General features: G+C 38.5%; 1 protein-coding gene across 1 annotated transcript in view; it reads right to left on the bottom strand.

Moving 5' to 3' along the window:
- PCLO (piccolo presynaptic cytomatrix protein) overlaps positions 1-15,339 on the bottom strand; it is a 373,103-nt gene that overhangs the window by 135,044 nt on the left and 222,720 nt on the right. Inside the window, exon 10 of the mRNA XM_068401930.1 lies at positions 11,806-11,887. Within this exon, the coding sequence (XP_068258031.1) occupies positions 11,806-11,887 (82 nt within the window). The remainder of the gene's footprint in view (positions 1-11,805; positions 11,888-15,339) is intronic.

Genomic DNA, 15,339 nt, shown 5'->3' with positions numbered 1-15,339 from the left:
AAGCTCTGTGCAAACATTGTTCATGTGCTAACTCAAATATTTCCTCTGGGCTAATTTTTCAATGTATGAAACCATTTGTCTGTCTAATTAGATGAGCAAAGAAAGCAAAGAAGCAATTAGAATGTACAACAGATTTTCAGTAATCACACATGAGTTTGTGTGAATTGGCATAGGAAACTACATTTAAAAAATTTTACTGATCTGGATTTCTAAGAGCATAAGAGTATATCTTTCAAGATGGTAGTTGAAAATCACTATTTAGTTCTGTAAAACCATGGTCGTTTTACCACCTTTGGATATTATGTGGTTTGAAGTTGTAACTCTACAGAAGTAAAATGAGAAAAATTGAAATGGGCTTAAACTGCAAAATGCAGGTGAGGGCTACAACACGTGCCTCTGAGCAGTTTGAAATGGAAGATACATTTAAACCTTTAATAAAGATTACATTTTTTGTTTCAGATCCGTGAGCCAATGCACAGACATACCACTGAGGGAAGAAAAAAACACATCCAAATATGGTTTTCATCAGTTTCTAACAATACTTTCAAAAACAAAATTCAAAACCAGAAGGCTGAATCACAGGAAGGAAGCACAAGGGTGACCTTTTCTGGGCAAGGTCCAATGGTAACAATTAGAAAAATGCATGAGGATAAAGAATGAAAATGAGACATTAGGCATGAAAGATTTTGCAATGTGCCAAAATACCATGCTATAGCAATGAGAACATATCAACCAAATCAAACAATACGAAGTCTTCCAACTCTATTTGGCTGTGAACAGAGACAGAACATACGTTCCTCTTGTGTTCATTTACTAGACATTATCTCCCCATTCTTCCTCCAGCCTTATCTAGACCAGACATGTGCTAGATTGCGGGTAGGCCCTTATCTGTCGGAACAATTTCACACCATGTTCCATTGTCCGTATGAAACAGAATTGTCAGCCACAGAAAAAACAACGACTTCTCTTTGGGGACTTCAGACTTAAAAGTCCCGTGGAGAAATGCAAGTTATTTAATTAGATATCATAGTTGTGATAAAGCAATCTGGAAAGTCTGGAGAACAGACAGAAAGGAAACATGACAAAGCAAACAAAACCAAGTCGGATCACGCACTTGGAAAGCGGAAGGAAAAGTAACGTGTATAATAAAATCTAGGTTAAATTTTTACTTGCATTATTATTCCTACACAATTCTGTGGAAGACATAACGTGATGATACATATCAAGGCTTGGTTGTCTAGATAGGTACAACATTTTCAAGACTGTGCTCAGGAGAATTGTTTTGGTGCTTTCTAAACGAAATTAGCTTAAATGAAGTTGTTTCCTAGAAACATGATTAAGCCTATTCAGTTATTTTACTTTTTGGCCATTGGCAATTAAAGTATAAAATGACGTGAGGCCAAATCCTGAGCTGATGAAATTCAGATATATTCCAGTTGTTTTAATAGCAGAGAATGGATTTGTATCAGCTGCAAATCTGCTTCATGCTGATTTGCACACTGGTTATCGTCCTGAAGGATCATAAACAAACTACCATCTTGGAGCACTTATCATACCTACTCGAAAACAAGATATAGGTCTCTTCTTTTTGGATGATCTGTCACATCAGAATCTATGGTGTCATGTATGGTAGACTGTAGCTTTAAATCTGTGAAAAACCTGTAGGCACTGAGATTCATCTGTGTTTACTGATAGACACCAATGGCTCAATAGATGACACTGACTGATAGCTGAACTTCATTGTTTAAAATGTTAAACTCTCCCATTCATATCAGCATTGGTATTTAAGAAACAGCAACAGAGTTAATGTAAATATGATAGTATATAGTGTCATAAAATACATAAGGTATACAGGTGTATATGCTAGCTATAATATAATGTATAAACAAAAGCCTTTAGGAAAAGAGTAGTTCCCCGTTAAATGCAAAGAACCAATCACTGCTTCATAAAGTGACTGAACCACAGACTATTGGAAGCTGTGAGAATATTGCTTTGTACTTACCCTGGCCTTGTATTCTTAAATACCTTCTGTCAGAGCCACAATGAAGGGCTAAATAAACCTTATGTCTGACCTAGTAAGACTGTTATGTTTAATAAATTTGAGGAAGTTTCACTATTTTCAATAAGCAGTGATGATTAACACCTGCTAAAAATCTTGTCCAGGGTGCTGTGTAGACTTGTCCAACATACAGTTACGCTAAGAAGGAAGTAAAAAACACATTCCTCCGCTTCATTTTGCATTACTTCTCCAGTAATCACGGTGCTGATATTTGGGAAGCACGAAGACTGTATCTATCATAAATAACTTTTATGAAGCTGGTAAACTGGAGGACAGGGTTAAGAGGAAACGGAAACATCACTCCACCCTATTACCTACTGGACAGTAGTTCATGCTATCAATGTGGAGTGCTGATGCTATCATAAGATAAGATATGCCAATGGTGACACTGCTTTCTTAAACATATACATAAATGCAGACATAGTGACCTTACTCACTGTAAACTTACACTGGAGCACCTCGAGACTTTTTAGCAAAGGCTAGAAAGACCATTCAGTCTTGGTCTTGTTGTCAGGACTGCATTAGTCAAAACATGGTCTGCACCCTTCTCCATCTGCTCTGAATTTTCTCTCCCTTCTTTGTCATAGCGTTCTTGACCACACAGATTTATTTAGTGAGCAGGCTTGTATCTAACCACATACACTCTCTTTCCCATTCTAAAATGGAAGGACTTTTAAGCAAGTTACAAAATACCTTAGATTTACACATCTTAATAGTTACAGCTAAGTGCAGTGGGAAAAAATATTTTCTTTAATCTAGTATTAACTTCTCCTGTTTTAAGTTATGCCCATTGCCTCTCATCCTCCTGCCATGTATCACTGTGAAGAGCCTGGCTCCCTCTTGTTAATAAGCTCCTCATTGGTATCAGATGGCTGCTATTAGGTCTGCCCAGAAACTGTCTGCACTTCAGGCTGAACAAGCCCTGTCCCTCAGCTTCTGCTCTCAGGGCAGGTGCTCCAGCCCCAACCACTTCAGTGTCTCTCTGCTGTACTCACTCTGTTTGTCAATGTCTTTCTTGTGTTGAGGGTGAGGTAAGGGCAACTCTGAACACAGTACCTAGACACAGTCTGACATGTGCTGAGTAGAAGGGGACAGTCACTTCCCTTTATCTACTCACATGCTCCTCTAACACAGCCCAGGATGCTGTTAGCCACCTTTACTGTCATGGTGCATGATGTGCAGATGGCTGTCTATGGAGACCTCCCCCAAGGGCCTCTTCTGCAGACCTGCTCCCCAGCCAGTTTGTTCATTGCACAGGGCTTTTTCTCTCCAGGTAAAGGATTCGTATTTATCCTTGTTCAACTTCTCTACTACAACTTTGTATGCTGATCTTGTGGTACAGACTTCACATAATGTCCTGGTATTACAGATTCATACAAACTGTAGACAGGTGTTAATTTATTTATGTAATTAATCAACCTCTTTGTTTTTTTTCAATAAACTTCTTAGAGCAGAGCAAATCTGCCTGATATTTGTGCAAATGTGTGCTGGCAATGGTTAAACAGAAGCTAGTCCAGTCTACCACTTCCTTTGGGACAGAAGACACCATGGGGAGTGTACACACCATGGGAAACATTGACGGCTCTTGGTCAACATTTTGAGGAATTTGTAGGAAAGATGATACTGCTTGCACTTAACAGCAACCCAGTAAAGCCTCTGCACACTGGATAATTCCTCTTGAAGGAAAACCAAAGGAATATCTCACCCAAATCTCTCTCCTGCACAAAGGAATCAATTGAAAACATGTTGCATGGATATCTGTCATGAATGGGGAAGAATTTGTGGAACTATAAATTGTAAAATACCATTCTTCCAAAACAAGTAATACCTGCAATCATTAAAGTCTTTGTAAAAAAAATCAACTTCCCTTCTTTTCTTAAAGAGAAAGACAATATCTGGTTTTGGTGTATAATTAATTAAAAATGTTATAATATTCTTATAAATTACACAAAATAAGTGAAGGAATTGAAGTTCCTCTGTTGTTAAACTTCATATTAACTTTTGACTCATTGCTTGGAAAAGATCCTAAGCTGGCAACAGCACAGACAGAAGCTTATGGTTTGTTCTTAGAAGAGGTATTACATAGCAGCTGTTCAGACTGTCCCCGGGAAGGATTGTGTGGCCATTTGACAGTTCTTTTCTTACAACCATTCAATCTGTGGATATGGGCTAGCTTTGTGTTTGGAAATAGGAACTGTCCACTAAGACACGTGTCGAGACCTTTAGTTCATTGCACATGCTCTTTCCCTGATGACATCAGTCACTACTGAATGAGGTTAGTAACTGTATCAATCATTTCTCATCTAAGTTGGCTTTAAATTCATGTCTTTAAGTAACGAAGTGCCTTACTTCTGTTGTACCCAGCTTTGGCTGGTAATAAGAATAATAAAAAAAAAAGAAGGAAGCAATATAGAAAAAAAACTTTTCCACATTTTAAAATGGGCGAGTTGAACAAATTATTTTTAGTTGTTTTTACTTTTTTAAAGAATAGGCATAACTCTTGTAAGACTCGGTATGTCACATCTTATTTGTGATATACTCATTTGACCTCTCACACAAAATGAATATTTCTTATAACAACTCAACTACTGCAAAAGGAAAACACCATATGAATTAAGTGTATAGTAATTTACTAGTCAGCTTGCTCTTTGTTGAAATTAACCCTGCAGGGGGTTTTGTGACAAGTATAAAGGTAATTTATTTACCTGCATATCTTGTTCCTTTAAACAGTACACTCTTCACCTCTGTATCAAGAGAATGATATAATAATCTTTTCTACCCACTAGAAGCAGCTGTCAAATGAGGGAACTCTTCAGCCTTTTCTAAGAAAATGGCATATTTTCAAACCAATGACTACTGCTGTCCAAGACATCAACAAGCAGCAAAATTTAAAAAATTTTTATGGAAAGCAAAAGGACAATTTCTGATCTAACATGTAAATTAGCACTTTGATATATCTTAAACTTCTGCCTCCTTAAATTGTATCTCTTCTAGAAAAATGTGTACTGTAGTGACTAAGCAGGGCTGATATTTTTTTTGTGTGTGTGGGAAGGAAATGCATGTAATTTTGGGGTGCCAATCCTTAGACAGATTTGGCTTCATCAGCCCTGACTGTCTAATGTCAGCTTCACTCCCTTTCTGGATGAACAGATCTATTCAGGAAAGAGATCACTTTCTGGCAAACTTTAGGTTATTTAAAAAAAATTTTGCTAACAATCCCCCGACTTCTTCATACTGAAGTAAACCAGCAAATAAATATGCAGGCATTGAGTGTATATTACCTGTAAACAATATTAAAGTGAAAAAAATTCAGAAACACAGATAATGAAGAAGAGGTTTCACTTGACAAAAGCTGCACCTTGGTTAGCTTGGTGTAATGATGCTATGAGACAATCAGAACCTCAGAATACCCTACCAATCCATGAGGAACATTTTCTTTGCGTCAGTGACCTCTAGAATCGGAACATCTTAACCTTAATCATCCTGCATCCAGATTGCCTGGGAGTGTACCTCTAGTGCACTTCAAAGACCTGTACAAATCTATGATTAGGTCAATAGTCTCAAAATCTTCCAGCACTCTGCTCTGGAAAGTGCATCCAACTCAAATAGGCATTTGCCTCTTGGTGATGAGGAGCAATGTGGTCCTTTAGACAACCAGTCCTCTACAAGTTTTTTGATTGTTCTGTAGCTTCTTTGTATGTAAGCCATATGTGTTCATCTCATCTAATGTAAGACGTCTACAAGACAAAAATTGTAGTTTAACCTAGTCACCTCATGCTCCCTTTATAATCAATAGAGGAAAATAGCCATATCCAAAAGGTGATTTATTTAAACTATTTCAACCTCCAATTAATTGCCCTTTGTAACTGCTTCATTCTAGTGTAATTATTAAACCTATGCATATTTTTGATAGCCATTATGCAGAGAAGGGAGCACAGGGTCTTCATTTTCCTCTGAGAGTTGTTAAGATAATTTATGCCTCACCTGCAAAGTGAAACCTTAAACCGACATTTCTGCATTATTAATTTTTTCTGATGTCCTTGACAAGTTGTCTCACCAATAATATGAGTCCCTGAATGTCTCGTCTTCTAGTTCTTCATGAGAAAGAGCTGACCTGCATTACTTATCTCCAAAACAGAGAGATTTCTGGTTTGGCTTCTGTGGATCTCATTCTTATGTACCTGCTTTCCTCTTGGCTTTCCATGGGAACCTGTGGGCCTGACTTAACTCTAACATTCAGCGTTGCAGTGATCTGTTTCTGCAGCCTTTTCTGCATGAGAGCTATGAAAGCAAATTTGACCTTTATAACCAGTAGACACATTGCCCTCTCAATTACCTCCACTCAACTTAAGATCTTATTAGACATCCTTCAGCAGATGTTCATACACTGAAAAATGCATAAACAACTGAGCTGCCAAAAAGGGTTCATGGAAAGTATTTTTAATAAACACACTAGTGCTTTTCAAATTAAGTTAATTTAGAGAGGAGGCACATTAACATGGAATATATGGTCTGTATCTCTACAAAATGTTTCCAACAAATACAAAAATTTGTTTGTGGTCTTTTTTTTTATTTATTTAGAAAAGCCGAATGGTATTAAGTTCTTTCTAAGATTTCTATAAAGACACAAACAGACATCTCTCTATCCCTTTATTTCCATTCCTGTCCTCACTTATTGTCATATGACTTCATTAGAAAATCTCTGGTGTTGCCTGGCTGTAACAGCTCTGTCCCTTTCTGTTTATGGGATTTTACCTTCTATGTCACATCTCTGATAAGAAGAGAGTGTTTGAGGGAATGATGGCCATTAATTAGGGATTAAATCCTTCCCCAGTGAGGAGTGAACGTTAAGACAAGGGTATTGTTTTTTGTGCAAAGTATTATCTCAGTTCTTCACATTAAACCAAAGAAACAACACAAATAATTCTCTAAGAAAAAAGTAAGAGGACCAGAGGTGGGTTACACTTCTCACCCTATGTCTTTGACTACTGTATCACTTTCAACAAAGAGTGTGACTATATTTAATGTTTTTTTAATTGATTAAAAAATTAAAACACATATTCACCGCACTTCAGTATTTTGCTGAAAGAACTGAATTTGCTGAACTTGCAGATGAAACAACCCTAAATATATAGGGTTATTTATTTAGACTATCTATAACAGTGAGAGCTTGATACAGGAAAACTTTGAATTTTCTTCCTCTCTCTTGGGATAAATACCCCATGAGCTGGCATGTTGCAGAAGTGTAGTGCTGTGTGCAGGAATTACTAAACCTTATGGAGAGTTTGAGGCATCTCTGACGTGTGTGCGGCATTACAGCTAGCCTGTCATCCTCTTAGCAGTTTCACTGACATCACTGCTAAAGCGAAGATTAGGGACACGATCTTCTGCCCACAGTCTAATTCGCTTCTTTACTATAAAGTTCACAGCTTTTTCTGAATTGCTTCTCTGCCTTTTATTTTTTCACCAGAATTGAACAGGATGTTCCACAACATGGGCGGTCTGGCTGCTCAAAGGTACATTTTGCTCCTTGGAAAGACAGAATATCCTACCTTTGGAAAGGGAAGACTTACTTGTGACTCAGCCTAAGTGACGCAAAACAGGAAAAATTACCTGTGACTTAGATGCACTCATTGTACCTATAGACCTGCTGAGATGTGACTGCCTTGTTGGGTTTTCACTCCGTGTGCTTTCTAATCAGGAATAACACTCTGGAAGTTTTTATATTTGCAACATTCTCAAAGGCATTGCCAATGCTTTCATTACCTTCAATAGCCATGTCCTTTCTTCACTTTTTCAAATATAACTATGATGTGTTAAAAACAGAAGAGAAAATGCTGGCAGTATAGAACAGTGCTTATGCTGCTATGCTAAAGGATCCAAAAGGAACAAGGGATTCTCAGTGAAAACAAACTGAGTTTCTGGAGCATTAAATACTGCTACATTGTCATTCACTGATCACTGCCATCATTGCTTTGGCACCTCAGCATAACAATGATGCCAATTCTTTTTTAAAAAAATGCAAATTATTAATCAATCTTTTCAGAGAAAATCCGTGGCAGTTCCTTCATATCTATCAGCATTATTGCCTGAGGAAGGGACATTGCACACCTTGGAAATAAGAGCTGTGAGTTCTAGATGATGGCATATGCTGAAGAAACAGGGAGCCTCAAGAGAAAGGACAGCTAGCATGTATACATTTATTTTTCATTCAGAGCTACTTTTCTCTTGCCATCACAATTTTGGCCCAGTTCCTCATTCCTTAAACAGGCTCATTCACATGCAAAAATTTGCAGTAAATGTTTTGTGTGCAAAATTATGCCAGATTATGTAAAAGGCATCAAAGGCATCTGTACCTCAGAGCCAATTTTCATTAATCAAGAAAGCAAACAAACAGAATGCATGTGCACATAATACGTAGTGGTACAGCCTGAATTTTAAATTATTTGGGACTACTTTTATTATTGATATTCATAATGTGACAATTTCTGGGTCTATAATTAGGCTGTAGCCTCTGCTACGGTAAGTACGTGATGAGATCTATGGAATTCAAATTATAATGGTGATATTAGGACAAAATTCAAGCTTGCCCTATAGCTACAGCTGTGGTACAGCTGGGTACCTGGGCTGACCCAGCACACTGAGTCATTAATGCCCAGGTTGGCTCAGGAATTCCCCAGTGAGATGAGGTGATGGGCTGAACCACTGGCCAGCTTCCCAGAAAAGCAGCCGACCAACAGTTACAGGAGTTCTCCAAGTGGGAATTGTGGACAGTTTAGGAGATTTCCCCAGGTAGCTCCTGCTGTGCACATACCAGTGAAGATACACTATTTGTGTCTTTAAGATGTGTTCGTTAATTCCCTGAGAGAAGAACCTATCAGTCTCAGGCATCTCCCCAGGCAGCTTCTGCTGTTGAACTGACCAAACTGCATGTAGATCATTTAAATAATCCGTAGATACTGTTCTTGCATGTGCAGAAATTATCACATAGGACAGGCTTTTGTGCATAGCTAAGGCAGAGGATGTTTTGTACATACTGTAAGATAATCAGAAACAACGGATGATGCATATGCTGTTGTGGTCACACAGGACCACGGGCCAGCTGGCTTGTAAGAACCCAGCAACACAACAGCTGAGGGAGTCTTGTCCAATACAGTTGAAGACGCTACGGCAAGGATGGTTGCAACAGTGACTCCCATCTCAACCCAGACAGTGACTGTCTGTTCTCTTGGAGAGTTCTACTCCCCATGTGAGCTTTATTGAGGTTTGTTGTTTTTTTTTAACATACACTCTTCCTGTGCCTATGCAACAAGGATAAAGCTAATGATTAAATAAAATGGCTCAACACCTCATTTTGGTACTTTTCAGAAGAAAGAGAAATTAAGTGAGAAAGGGAGAGGAGAAGAAGGAGAGGGAGGAAAAGAAAGAAAGGAGAGGAAAAGAAGGAGAGTGAGGAAAGAAACAAAGAAAAAATGAAACAAAGAAAGAGAAAGAAACCAGCCAGGCAACCAACCAACCATAGCATCTAGATTAAAATCCAATAATCTTGTAGTGAGGTAGCTGTAGTTGTATAAGAGGAAATATTGCTTAATTTACCAATATTTTAAGTAACTTTTGCTGTATACTAGGTTTCTAAGTCACTCTCTGATTAATAGTCATTGTCTGCTTAATAAACAAAGATACTTGCTATTAGTTTGCAGATAGTGGTTAATCAAAACTGAATTTTTAAAAAAGTGAAAAAAAACCGTGTGTGGCTCTGGGAGAGGCCATTTGGAAAGATGAAGGCTAAGCAGAAAGTACTGTGCATTTAAAGACAGTTTCTGTGTACTTTAATCCTTCAGACCCTGAGAGAGGGGGAGGAAGGGAGGTACGAAGTCAAGGAGTTACGGTACTTCAAAGATGTACAAGGAGTGAAAAACACAATAATTTCTTCTGGCTCAGTTCCTCCCTGTTGGAACCTTATTCTACTTTGGCTATTTTCTGTACAATTTGCATTTAAGCCTTTTCATATTTGAAAGGAAATCTATATGTACATCACATAAAAGTATGTCTCTGCGGGTCTCCAAGGGTGTACCTGGACTAAAAACCAAAAGTGCGACTGCAGTTTTTAGACACATACTCAAGCTTGCTTACTCCAATTAGAATTTAGCTACAGTATAGCACAGCTACAGCAGTGAGCAATCCCAGTGCGGGCTATGAAACCTTAGCAGGATCCTGAGTGAATATTTGGTCCTCTGTGATCTCACGCTGAGCAGGGCATTAGTAAATGGGAAGTCAATATCTACACCTTGGTTTCCCAGTCATCACTTACAAGGCATTCACCCTGATGCACTGTACGTTGCTGTGGTTGCCAGCACGAGAGCTAGTAGAGAATTTAGAATAGGTATTTTACCTTGCACGAGGGTAAGTAACTTTACATTGGAGAGCAGACCTTCAGCAACATTAAATCATGAGGTATACACAGTTGTGTGGTTGTAATTCCACTTGCTCTTGAGTAAGAGAGCAGCTCGGATCACAGCATTACTCATCACCTTGCAGGCCAAAGATCTCCACTACGATGTAAAGGAATTCCTATGGACTGCAAGGGCTCGGGGCAGCTGAGGCTGACACAACAGCCCACCTGGATGCTTCTTTCAGACTGTGCTGTGTGGGAGGAGGGGTCTTTACGCATCCTGAAACCATCAGCGGGTGTTACGTTGACTAGCAAGAAAACACCTCATGATATATACGGAACACTCATTTAACACCTTAAACGTGAGTTGGATACTGGGGGTGGAAGTGATCACGATTTTACTGCCAGAAACCCTGTGAAAACAATATTTAGTAATTCAAGTAAGTTTGTGCCACTTCCTACTTAATGCTCGAGGGAACACCAGAGCTGGCAGTTGGTAATTACTTCTGTGCAGAAACAGAGTTTGACACACACTATTAAGAATTTTTTAAGCAAGTTAAAACAAAGTCGGATGGTTTCACAACCAAACCTCTTAAAGCACGTACCTCTGAAAGAAGACAAACAGCATATTAAAAAAAACCCTTTGAGTTCCTTATCAGTATCAGATGTGAGAAAGAGCGCAATCCCAATAGCTCAAACAGACAGACCCTACTTGTGCTAGATCTTGTAACTGGAAGCCTTTTACAATTTGATACATGAAAACATCACACTGCCTTCCTGCTCACAGTCTGGAGGTGAATGAATATAGCCTTTGTCACTGTCATCTCCTTTGCAAGCAGATTCAAAACTTACACGAACATTTGTGTTAGCGTTAGGGAAAAGAGAATAAACCTGAAGTTCTGTGATAAATGTCACTATGTGAAGATACCACAGGAAAATGGGATCTGATTGCTCTGCTACCCCTCTCTGTAGTATAGTTCCAGTACAGAAAGAATAAAATTATAATTTCTGTACATGTTGAACACCTACACGTCTATTTTATAGAAGCTTCTCATACAGAGAATATAGTTATATAAAAAGAAACAGTAAAACAGACTGCTCATATGTGCAATACAACAGATTTTCCCCTCTGTTTTTAATGTCTGTATAGTTTATATACCTTGAACAGATGATGTGACCTTTTTTCCGCACTGCTGCTTTCTGTTATAACCAACTAGCAAGATTTAAAATGACCACTGAATTTCCAGCTGCATATGACAGAGGAACTATTTTTAATACTGCAAATCTCTTGCATGATTCATGCTAATCAAATTAACTATCAGTCATGTCTCATAGAGAGTGGTTGTTTTTTTACCTGAAACTGTGTGATCCTTTGGGTCTCTCAGTAGTTTGAGCCTTGCATGAGGGAAAATGTACTGCAGGGGCTTCCCATTTATCTGTGGAACACAAATATACATGTCATAAAAAGGTAAAACGACAGCAATTGCATCAATAATTTTAGAAAGTTGAAACAGAAACAAGCAAAAAAACTTATTTCATCCAGGGAAATATCATAACTTCACAATTCAAGCATCTCCCCAAGTTTCAAGACATTTGTCAGACTGCAAAATCCTCCTGCAGGGGAATGACTATTTGATTCGATAAAGCCAGATTCATTTTGAATATGGCTTAAGTTGTGATTTTTATTTCCTAATGACTTGAAGGTGGTCACGGTCTTCTATGTCTTCTCTTAACATTAAGTCTTTGTCCAAGTGATGTTCAAGAGAAGAATGAATTTAATATAATACCTGTAATTATTATAAAATCCTGTTCATACAGACCTAAGCAAAATGGTAGTTGAATGTGTAAACAGCCATGAGTTACTGCTTCAGTTTCAGCAAAACCACATATTCAAAAGTACCTCTTGTCATCAAATTTCAAAAGTACCTCTTCAAAAGATTCAACCTAAAACTTTTAGGACTACATTCTATATGAAAACGTGCAACATTTACTCGGGCTGATACTGGAAAGTGCCAAAGTGAAAGCAATGCATCTCTACAACACGCACTACAGAGCCAGGTTTCCAAATGGGATGATCCCACCTGCCCCATGACACAGGTCCAGGAGGGGCCATGCAGCAGGGATGAACCCACTTGCCAGGGGCGATTGCTGTGAGCCCACACCAAAATGCCTTTGCAGAAAGTGTGTTTGTTGCAACACGTACACACCTCACAGCTATCACACACCCTCTTTGCCTGCAGTTTCGGTCTTTTGGAAGCAAAGCAGAATCCATCACCTCTCTGTCTCTGTCACGTTGGTGCTGAGCCTGAGCACTGCACCTGGACGGAGAGGAGAGAGCGTGACTGCCTGTGACTGCTCCAGGCTGAGCGATGGGACCTGGGGGAGGCAGATTCAAGGAGCCAATGGGCAATATTAATCACCATGGGTATGCAACAGTCTGAGTATATCAGCAGACTGCTGCCAAGAGTTTATTACTTTTATTTATATTTAAGTAGCATTTAAAGGGATTAAGCTTCTCCTGAACTAAGCACTTCAAACCCAGTTTCTACCCTGGAGAGTTTATGATGTTGTTGGGTAGCACACATAAATGACAGGAGGGGAAACAGAGAAGTCAAGGGACTTGTTTAGCTCAATCCCATAGTGAGCAGAAGAGTTTATACATCTTTTGTCATAATTCAGTTTCTTATCCAGTGCATGACGTTGCATCTAGAAGGCTGAAATCCTCCCGTAACACACTTAGAGTAGTATTGACTGTAATTAATCTCAGACAAAAAGGAGATCACAGATTTGGCAGTGGTCAAGTACTCCAGAATAAATCAGAACATGGGATCAGGCAGACTTTAGGATTTATCATGGAATTTTGCCAGGACATAAGGTCTAATACTACCAGAAGTATATAAAGTGCCATGAGACTTCCACACTTAATGGATAGGGACATTGTTGTGGTTTTAATCACATTATCAGAAATTCAGCAAGTGTAATTTATCAGTAAAAATAATGTTTTTGCCCTGTGTAGCTTACATAAAATTGTAAAAAATCTGAAAGAATGTATCTAATTTTATTTTTAATTAAAAGAAAAAAAGAATACAAAGTAATGCAATTCAAGAGAAGCAGAATGAACACATTCGAACAGATCCTTAGCTGGGATCCATTTTGGTGGGAGCAATTCAATTTAACTGAAAAATATTGCAGCTCATAAACTTCAATTCACTTTTTTTTTCAGTTCCTCTATCTTATCTTTCTTTAGCAAGATTGTTTTTTTTTGAATAAATCATAATCCCAGAATATTCAATGCCATATCATACAAGATTTGCTGACAAATATATCAGAAAATATAGACCTCTCCTACTTTAATCTATTACTTCCTCATTACTTTCACTTCCAGAATTCTATGATAAGTATAAATCTTGGTGACTCATATAGTTATGAATAAAAGTATTAAAATTTATTAGCATTCAGGGCAGCATATTATTTTTTATTGTTGATGGGAATTAGTACTTAAATTGAACATGTCATTAGGCATTTACCTTCAGAACAGTATTTGAAAGTGGCAGAATAAATAGCAAAAAACAGTGGTTGCTGCAAACAGACAACAGAAAGAACAGTTACATTGTTTTTGATGGTTTTATTTTAACCACTAATGCCCACATATATCTATGTGAAATCTACTAGTATGTTTGACACCCTGTAGAACACAAATTATTTTGTTTCCAAGTGTTTGCATCTAACTTTCACTAAAGGTGATTTCCATTCACTTGAATATATGCCAGGGGGTCCTTCTAGATGACTATTCCCCAGTTACCCCAGTGAAGATACAGAGGGACCCCACTGAAGTCGCACAACCATGACAGCGTAGATCTGAGCTATGGCGCAGAAGAGGCAGTCCCTCCGCTGCAAGCCTGCAGGAATGGAGGACGTGCAAGTCCCCAAGCCCAGATTTAGGTCACAGGGCAAAAGGTGACTTGATCCCACTTATTTGCTACAAAAAAAACACAGATTCCTGCCATCTGTCCTTGTAATGGAGATCCTTTCCTCACCTTTCTGTGAGCATTCTGTGCACTCAAGTAATGGTTCTTGCAGTTCCTGTCATCCTTTTCTGATCAGACACATTTTGACTCTCCAGTGTATCTTCCCTCCTTTGAGCTGACAAGGGACTCAGGTCACATTTTCTGCACATTACTCAGCGGGCCTTTGGGGGTTACATCCCAGTGAGTTAAATGAGAACTGGACTATAAAGAGTTCCCTCCAGGAATTTAAGCTCTGGTCACGTGTTTCATGGCATTAGTCAGCTCAAAGCCCCTCCAAAAAATGGAATGAATGGCAAATAAGTGTGCTGAGGTTTTCTAACAGTGTTACAGAAAATCAGTTTAAATATACACTTCGTTTTTCTTACACTTTTTGTCTGATAAAGAAACTCTATGGAAGCCTCATATAAGGGAACTCTATAAGGCAAAGAGGACAATAAAGAATAAATTTCTTTAGTGCAGTATTTAAGTTTAAGAAATAAAATACATCAAGTGTATTTTAGTATTCCAGGCAAAGTCGATAGCAACAGCTATAACGTATTGACTGGTCTTTGGATCAGGTCATCAAAGCCAAGGTAATTTCTGTTTTTAAATGATGCTGCACCTCCCCTTCCATCAATATCTTAGACAGGGCCTGATAAGGTGAATCTCAGAAGCTACGCCTGGCTGTAGTCCTTTAGTAAATACAGTCTTCAAGGGAAATTTTACTCGAGTTAGGTGTCCAGGAACAGGAGAATGAATGCTCAAGGTGATGGGTTAGGCAGTATCTATCCTAATTTCTGAACACCACAGGTACTTGCATGAGTGCACAAGCCCTGTGAAAGCTGGCACCAAGAATTTCCACAGCTAAGGTAATCCTGCCC

This window comes from Nyctibius grandis, chromosome 5 (genome assembly GCF_013368605.1).
Source record: "Nyctibius grandis isolate bNycGra1 chromosome 5, bNycGra1.pri, whole genome shotgun sequence".
NCBI classification, from domain to species: Eukaryota; Metazoa; Chordata; class Aves; order Nyctibiiformes; family Nyctibiidae; genus Nyctibius; species Nyctibius grandis.
Note: the sequence above shows the minus strand (reverse complement) of the source record. Positions and strands in the feature narration are given on the sequence as shown.